We start from the raw sequence: 9388 nt of genomic DNA, 5'->3' as shown, positions 1-9388 counted from the left end.
ATATACAGTAAATGTCATCAAGCCATGAATGTTTTATAGACATTATTTCCTGTGGCAAGGACACACATTTTCCCGGTGACATAAAGTGTCTTATGGGGAGGTTCTTTTGCAATATTTTTAGTGTATTCATTGTAGTATATGAAAATCACCGCTGAAATGAGCATTTATGCATATTATTTTACCGTTTAACAGTAAATCAAAAAACTTCACCCGCTGTTGACTAATACTAAAACATTAGTTGTAGACGGACAGATTTAGATACGAACTGTTGTCACTGCTGGACTACCTTGCTAGGGCTATGTTTGTTTTTTTACTGAAGTTAGATATTTTTTAAGTTTGATTTTTTTTTAATTACTCGCAAGTTTCAAGTTTATTGCTTTCATATTTTTCATCAGTTTAGTGTACCTTAAATATTACTTCAATCGTTTTCAGTTCTGATTTTTTTAATTATTTCACTCGATTTGTCTCAATCAATTGTGTTATTATGCCATACCATTTTGTTTAGTCAATAACCACTGAAATTCAAATTGTACGAGAAAGTTGACGTTTAAAAAAACTTGTCATTATTTTGATTTGACCATATCTGAGAAACAGACAAGTTCGTTTTGGAAGCAGTCTAGTTTTTAGTACAGAACCGCGGTTGTTACAAATTCATTTCAGATGAAACGATAATTTATTCACAACATAATATAGCTGCTCCGCCTGCGATACCATTGGCATTAGAAGAGTTTTTCAATTCATACCGGTTTAATCTTTATCCTTGCCTCATGTTGATACATGTTCCAACATGTAATCACGATTTCTGATGTGTGGCGCCCTCTAACGACAAGAAATTATCACGTACCATAATATATTCAGTTTCGAGAACAGGTTGTCTTTCAATACCGTAATAGTTGCCATTTGGAGGAACTTGTCTTCAATTGTTTTTAAAATCTTTAACGAAATACTTTTAAAAATAAAACAATGCTTTATTTATCATTGTGTTGTTTACAAACTGTCCTCAACATAACAATTTTACCAAGTTAGCCAGTATGATGTCTGCTTAATTTGAACATTTATTTATTTGTTTGAATTTTTATTTCAAATATTAAATATTTACTATTGAAAGAACTGTTCATATAGAAATTTAAACAAAAAATGTCATGATTATACTAATACTATCTGGAAAGATGTTATTCCTTTACTACAACTTAGCGGCGTGCTTTGACCGATTTCCTATCCAACCTCACTGAAATATGTAAAGACCTTGTTTGTATTCTCTGTGGCGCAATTATCTGTGAAACTTAAGCTCGAGTATAAAAAATACCACAAAAACTGAAATTCATTGTTTGTGCAATTATCGGACCGCGAGTTTATGTTCAAACACACGACACATACTTTGTAATGGTTGCCCATGCCACTCACAACGCAGTGCTAAAGTGACGTATTCAAGACAAGGAATTAGACTGATCAAGTGTAATACATCTACTAAACAAATATTTAGAGCACAGTAGAGAGACGATGTTTCTACCAAAATGAAATAATTGGAGACACGGAGTAGGAACCGACTCATTCTACTAATCCAATTTTAAAGCGATATAATATGCTGCGCGTTAGAAAAAAAGATTAAAATGTGTTTACCAGTCTAGCGGGTTTCTGGAAGAAGTTAAACATGGCTTTCAATACAGAAAATAAAAACGGTTAGCGGTGTGTTTGTTCCAAGTAGTCGAAATATTATTTTTGACTACACGTGACAAAATACGTTTACACGAGAACCAAATAAGACACGTAATCATGAAATCTATGAAATATTTGCGTTCAAAGTATTAATTTTTTTACCGAAAATACGAAAATTAAGGCATTAACGCCTGAAAGAAGAATATCTGGATTATAATTTGCATATACCAGACTCGCTCGTGCCATTACTCCATGTAAATACGTTATTCTGAATACTAACACTATGTTCTTGTTTCACCAAGTTTTAAAGGCTCTCTAAAGGCTTATCTATGATAATCTATATCAATTGTGCATATTTCTTTTTTCATTGAAATTAAAATCCCAGAAGTCTGTGTTCATAAGTCTGGCGCCATCACAGTTCAAGTTCCTGTGTACACAGCCTTTTGAAGTGAACTCAGAAAGAAGCTCCTCGGTGGAGACCCCGGTTTTGCTGTACTGCACGGGCATATATAACTTACAGGTGTGTTCAATTATGGTGCTGTCAGTTCAATAAATTAATTTCCATTGCAGTATATTATTTCTTTATCATAGAGGAATTGTGCTTCAGGTCAAAATTTGACAAATATTATTGCATTTAGTATTTTTGGACAATATTGCCTAACTGCATGCATTTAGAGTTCTTATGAAATGAGTTTTCTTCTTGTCACGATTGACTACTATTTTGTATTTATTTCTGAATGGAATTGTTATTTCTTTTTAGTAGCCTGGTTACCTTCCTTCTATTTCGTAGATTCTTCAGCTCTCTCCACACTACTGTAAAATGACTAATTTTCACTGGGTTTAAATTTCGCTGATTTACCATTTCAGGCATATTCAGTGGGTTTAAAATTCACGGTTTTATCATTTAGATAATGTGTTCTATGCTAAATATAACATATTCACTGGGTTTTAATTTAGCGCATTTCCCAGTCAGCGAAATAAGCAAAATTAAAACCCAGTGAATAATTAATCCTTTTACAGTATTCTGGAAATGTTGACTTGATTTAACTCGTACAGTCAGTGGGTGACAGTGACGTTGATTGGTTGATAAAAATAGCCTGCTGCTAATCTGAATATTCTAATTTCCCGAACAATGGATGACAGTGATGTTGATTGGTTGATAAAAATAGCCTGCTGCTAATCTGAATATTCTAATTTCCCGAACAATGGATGACAGTTTTATGGTCCCATAAGCGCTTTACCAACTGATTGTTGCCGCGGAAATCACGACTGGAGCATTATTCGTGATGTTGGAATACATTTACGAGGTTAATGAGCAAAACATTTCCAGGTTACTATGGAGACGGCCAAACTACCCACGAAATAATTTACCAGAATAATCTTTCTATGAAAGAAGATAGCAGTGAAGACATGTTTGTTTCTACACTCAGTAGTTTAGTTTAACGTCTTCGAAACAATAGTCTTTAGTAAAACAAATTGTCTTATTTACTAGTATACCTGATGTATCTGTATTCAAGTTGTTTTGTTTATTTATTCTATCATATTTCAAATGACGCTTGTTTTGAAGAAATGTATAAACTAACTCGCTTTCGACCACATGGCCAAACGGATAAGATGTATAAACCTAAGTACTATAAACTGAAAGAAAAAAACAATCTTTCGAAGGTCCCATAAAACATTTCAAAAAAGTTCAAATTTCAAAAATGAAGTTGGGTCACTAATATATGAACATCAGTTATTGTCCATCTAAGATGCCCCAACAAGATTGAACTGTCAAAACAGATTGTACCCGTAATTTGGCGAAGAATAGTAAAAAAAATTATATATTATTGTTCATTGGGGTATTTAGTCTACAGCGATCACCATTCTGCAGTGTAGTGAAAAACATTATTTTGAAAAAAATAGGCCAAAAATTATATAAAAAATGCTTTTTTAAGACAGAGTACATAGAACATTCTTCCATTTATAAACAATTTCTAGCGCCAAGATTTAAAAAAAAATAATCCAACAACAACATTTGGTGTCACAAGGATTGTGATTACCGATCCACGCTGTCGGTTTGTTTGTTGATGTTTCCTCTCAACTCTTAAATTGAAACATCATTTATTTTATTTTAATACAATGAGTTTCAAATTGACAATAACTTATTTAAAATATTTACAAACCAAACTAATAAGTATCCCATTGAAACATTACACATGTATTTATACCACAATAGCTAGCTACTAGTATATGAACCACGAACAGATATTATGTTATTGTTCTCATGATTGAGTGCGAGGATCTTATTGAAGAATTATAACAACATAGTGTACTAATCTCCCCCCAGATGTCACACTCACATAGCAACGTCGCATATTCATATTAATATCATGCATTATATTTAAACGTCGACGTCGTTTGCTTATTATATTCTATCCATATCTGGTCAACTACGGTCAATGCTGAATCATTGTACATTGATATAAAACACGCGTGTAGCAAAGTTCATACGCCGATTCACAATCACATACACTCTACTAAATCTAACATTTCTGTTTTACCCGTAACTTTCAGCCCCGATGCCAACTTGTCGAGGTCAGCTTCACCTGCTACATGCATATTATCTGAGCACATCGTGTACCCATCTCATAAAAAAACACGACTTTCGAGACACTATACAAAGAATCAAATTCACAACAGCAATGCTTCAAACAACATATATAAGTACGGTGGGGGTGAAAATAAAATGATGGCGTCTTTATGGGTTGGCCATTAACAACTTGCCGGTAAGATAGGTGTACAAATAATTTTTCATTTTTGTTTCGAACCATTTTTTCGAAGACGACGTAGCTGACATTTTGTTTTTGCCTTTCTCTATCAAATCATAAATGCATTTTTTATATAAATGTGGTTTCTCTAATATTTTCTGTATTTTTTTGTTCAAAATGTTCAGTGTCGACTCCCTTCCACACACACCACCGTTTTGCCAACGAATGTCTAATGGTGCGCGAACCATCCCAATGCCCAAGGCGAAATTATATCTTATAAACTTGTCCGATCCATCCTTCGCTTATTGGCGTCCCATTTGCTTATTCCGACCTGCACATTTTCCGCTTTGACTTGGACGTTGCGTATCGGTGGGCGTCCTATAGTCAGTCGAGGAGTGTCCACAAATAATGGCTTACTCTCATGTTCCATTGCACTGAGACTTGGGGGTTTTCCCCAGTAAACTGGTTTGGGAGACTCGGCACTTTGTGGAGACTTGGTGTCGACGAAGCGAGTCTTAGGGACGTCCTGTGCCCGGTCTGGCCACTGACCACCCGGCACGTATGGTGTTCGGACATCTACAGGCTTTGACAGATCAACTTTCGTCAGTGGACGAACTTCTTCCATTTGTGGTAAGACATTCTGCACTAGTGGCTGTTGAACATTCTGTATTGGAAGGCGAATATTATCTACAGGCGACTGTATATTTTGCTTTCGTAGCTGAACATTTTGCGATATTGGCGGCATACTGTTGACCACTGGCCGAACGTTTTGCATTGTGGATGATGGTCGAGCGTGTTGCATTTCTGAGAGGGTGTCGACTGGTTTATTCCAAAATGTTGATTGTGGTTTTGGCGCTGGTCTGCCATCATACTTATTCGGCTTCGGGAAATTTGGTAAGACGTTCTTTATCGGCTGATGGCCTAAGACAGGTGCTTCTTGAGACTCCGGTGATTTTTCCACTTTCAGCAAATCGTATTTCGGGGCGTCGGCTTCTTTTTTCTCCCAGAACCCCTGCCGAGGAGAATGTGGTGGGACCGTCTCGGTTATGTTAGGTATTGGTGGCCGTGGGTGAATGCGTTCCACGCCAGGGACGGAGACGGTAACCAGTTGCGAGGCGCTTCTATCGCCAGCCTGAGTATCGTCTTCCTTCGTCCAGGGTCCTCGATTTGTTTGCAGTGGCATTGAAGCGTTAACTACTTCCGGGGCTATTTGTTGCTTGGTAACATCGCGCCTTGACGGTTTCACGAATCCATTGGTCTGTATTATCTGCGCATATTTTTCCGCCGATGCCCGGGGCATTCTGGTTCTCACTGGATCGGTTAGGTTGACGTAAAACAACCCATAACGAACCGAGTACATATGCATCCATTCAAAGCTGTCCATCAACGACCAGACCGTATACCCTCTCACGTCCACGCGATCCAGTTTCTGTGCTGTAAATATAAAGGCAAACGAATTTAATTTCTTCCACCGTTTATGTTTTATACATGGCCGCGACTAACACACTTTTAGAGGGGCAAGGGTACAGTTTTACGGGAAATTTACAATTTACACGGAAAAAAGACGTTTTTACAGTTTACAGTGAGAATTGAAATTTGCAGTGAATAGCGTCATCTAGTCGTTTTACAGTTTCGAAAATGTAATTTCCCTGGATTATTCTTTACGATTTTTTTATTTGAATGTAAATTCTTGTACGTACCGAGAACAATTACGCATTTTTACAGTGTACGAACAAAATATTTGATTGATTATATTGTACGTCTAGCCTGTGATTACAGAATTACGGAATTTATTTTTTCAATTTACGTACGAACAAAAAATATTTCAATTACGTTGAACGAAAATAACCCTTGCCCCCCTCACTTTTAGAAAAGGAATTTCATGAGCTATGTGATTGGCTTTTTGACTTGTGGTGCCCGAAATAGTTTATGAATTATGAATGCACGCATTTTACCTATTTTTAAATCCAAAAAAGGGCCGCCAAAAAGCTAAAAGAAAATCGCAAAGTGAAAGTGCGTGGTTCGTTTGGTCAAATTTGAATAATGTCGCATAATGAGTATAGATGAGGTACACTGACGTCACGTCCGAGCTCGTAAGTTGATAAGGAAATTATTCGAAACAATATGGAACTCATGCACTATTTAAAGCGGGGGAGTCGTCACCTGCGCATGTGTCAGATGGCCATAGCATGTCATTGTTTACAAACAAGCGTCTACCCATGAACCTTTGCGTTTTTAGCGTGTGTTATTATCGTCGCTTGGGACTCAATTCCCGCGCATGCGCAGGTGACGACCCTCCCGCTTTAACAATACATGTACCATTGAAATACAAACACGCGTAATATTCTTCAAGGTAAACGTTTTTAGTACAATCTTCACTCAATATATATTTTGTTCATTCATTCAGATCAGCATATACTAGTATATTAGTCAATATTGAAAATGTGAAAAAAAAAATCAATTGATTAAAATTCCATTGGAAAAGATATTAATCTCGTTGATAGGGACACATGTTTTGGAAGAATTCTTCACCATTGACAGATGAACAGCTAAACGAGTTTTGATGCAATTTATTAACGCCCCACAGATAATGATCAATCGATTAGGTTTTGGTTTCGGTTTCCGTGGAGACAGGAATTTAGATTATAGATTCACAAAATTCAATAAAGTGAATTGATACCTCCAAAACAGTGAAAATATTAAAGATGCAACATATTTTTGTTTATTATTGTTGCTTGATATTGCATGTCGATTGCATAGTTAGATAATGATTTAATTTAGTCGAAAATGACTGAATTGGGGAATCTTATTGCGTCATTAAATCATTACTTAGCAGTGAAGACGCGTTTAGTTTATAACAAATCATAATCTTATGTATTCATTAACATAACGTATAAACATCAAAGTGCATGTTTTCATTTCACTGTGAAATTATAATACCTTTCAAGACTTCGTCGATGTGCGCCTTGAGGAACTGTATTCTCCAAATATCCATGAGCTTAACGGATTTTTTATCGTCACTTGGTACGTTTTCAGCCATGCCATTGCCCGTGATGTAGATCGGCGGGTTGTTATATTCCCCTTTGACCCATTTCAGTACTTCACGGATCCCCCAGGGAGCCACCCGGTACTCAGGCGCACCGGTCGTGGGCCATTTCCTACTGGCCCATATTTCGGAGTCTTGGTCCTTCCGATGAGACGCAGGCAACAAGTATTTACTTCGCCTGGCATCCACGTAATACGAAGTAAAATACTCAATTCCGAGGAAATCTACAGAGCCCTGTATTAACACTTTTTCCTTCTCTGTAAATTTGGGAAGGCGAGATGAAGTCAGATGCTGCTCCCGACTTTTCATCAGCACTTGCGCTTTCAAGGAATAAGGGTAGTCCCCATTGACGAATAAAGGGTGCGCGAACCACCCCAATGTGAACTGCATGTACATATCTGCTGACTCCAAGTCAGCAATCCGTTCTGTCACTGAGATACCCCAATTAGCAAGCAAGGATATTCCAACTTCTCCGTGTTGTATACTTCTATATTTTTTATCGTACGTGTGCCACGCCATCGCATGTGCTTTAATCATGTTGTGAGCAACGCGGTACACCGTAGTGCCCTGGTGTTTGAGTCCCGGCGCTAATATCCCCGTATCGTGCCCGTGTATGGCGAATGACGACGGCTGATCGAACGTAATCCATTTTTTAACCTTCGCTCCGAATTCGGCGAAGCAGATCTCGGCATAGTCGTTAAAGTATGTGATCACGTGCTCGTTGCTCCACCCTCCCATGTCTTGGAACACTTGTGGCAAGTCCCAATGATGCAAGGTTACGATTGGTTCAATATTCACTTTCAATAAAGTTTCGATCAATCGATGGTAATATTCAATACCCTGTTGACTAATCCTGTTCGTGGTGCCTTCGGGTAAAATTCTTACCCAAGAGAGCGAGAACTTGTAATGTTTCACACCTAGTTTCCGTAGCAACGCCACATCCAGTTTAACATTATCGTAACTGCCACAGGCAATGTCTCCGTTCTCTTCGCCGAAAATGTGTTTCCGTTTGTGGGTGAAAATATCCCAGATACTGCGTCCTTTCCCGTGTTTCACCCAGGCGCCCTCAACCTGATGAGCGGAAGTAGCGACTCCCCAAGAGAAATTGGCCGGGAAATGACCGTACAGAAATCTATCCCTCTCAGGATTCTGAAACTGTTTATACACGTATCCACCATATTGGAGCTCTTCGGCCGCTATGGTCCTCGAGCGAAAGCATAGAACAAAGTAGAAACTCAGAAAAAACGTGACCAACCGTGCCAACACTGGCGTCTCCATGTTCGTGTTTGTTCACTCATATATACTCCTATATGGGAAAAAGCCAATATGAAAAAAATACATTACTATTATCCAGATATGCATTTCATACAGTTAGTATAATAAAATAGTGTAGCATTGAAAATAGTGGGTGCCAGTCAATTTCAAACGAAACATTGATAGGCAGATGACGAAAACATAATTGCCATAATTGATTTGACGTGCAATTCGCAGACTCCCATCTATTAGTCAGACACATCATTAAATAGGCATAAACATAAAACGTGACGTAACTTTGGTAATTATTATTATAGATATTTTGAGATATCTCTACTATGTAGAGATAAAGAGAAAAAAACGCTATAAAAGTGTGTGTACACGCAATTGTTATCTATATTTGTTATACATACCAAACAAACGCCCTGGTCGTGTCATAAGCTAACATTCGCATTAGCAAGGTAAACACATGAAAAATGACTAAATCTCTTTGTTGTTGATCCTACACTTATAGATGAATCAGTAACGACGGTCACAACATCGGCACCATTCGGAGTTAACTCTTCAAATCACTAAGTTCGGGCGAGAGAGAGAGGGAGAGGCTGAGACTGTATTCCAGGTTGCGTTCACGAAGCAGCTATTCAAAATATTCACTTACCAGTTATCCGGATTGAAACTGAAA

The 9388-nt window shown here is 37.7% G+C and overlaps 1 protein-coding gene across 1 annotated transcript; it reads right to left on the bottom strand.

Annotated features, from left to right (window-relative positions):
- Nucleotides 1-4680: 4680 nt before the first annotated feature.
- Nucleotides 4681-8730, bottom strand: LOC144358466 (cytosolic beta-glucosidase-like). Its single transcript, XM_078012160.2, has 2 exons — nt 7347-8730; nt 4681-5840 (listed from the first exon to the last, which is right to left on the bottom strand). The coding sequence occupies exons 1-2, from the start codon at nt 8728-8730 to the stop codon at nt 4681-4683; spliced, it is 2544 nt and encodes an 847-aa protein (XP_077868286.2).
- Between the last annotated feature and the right edge of the window lie 658 nt (nt 8731-9388).

Source organism: Saccoglossus kowalevskii, chromosome 6 (assembly GCF_978046115.1).
Source record: "Saccoglossus kowalevskii chromosome 6, keSacKowa6.1, whole genome shotgun sequence".
Classification (NCBI taxonomy): domain Eukaryota; kingdom Metazoa; phylum Hemichordata; class Enteropneusta; family Harrimaniidae; genus Saccoglossus; species Saccoglossus kowalevskii.
Note: the sequence above shows the minus strand (reverse complement) of the source record. Positions and strands in the feature narration are given on the sequence as shown.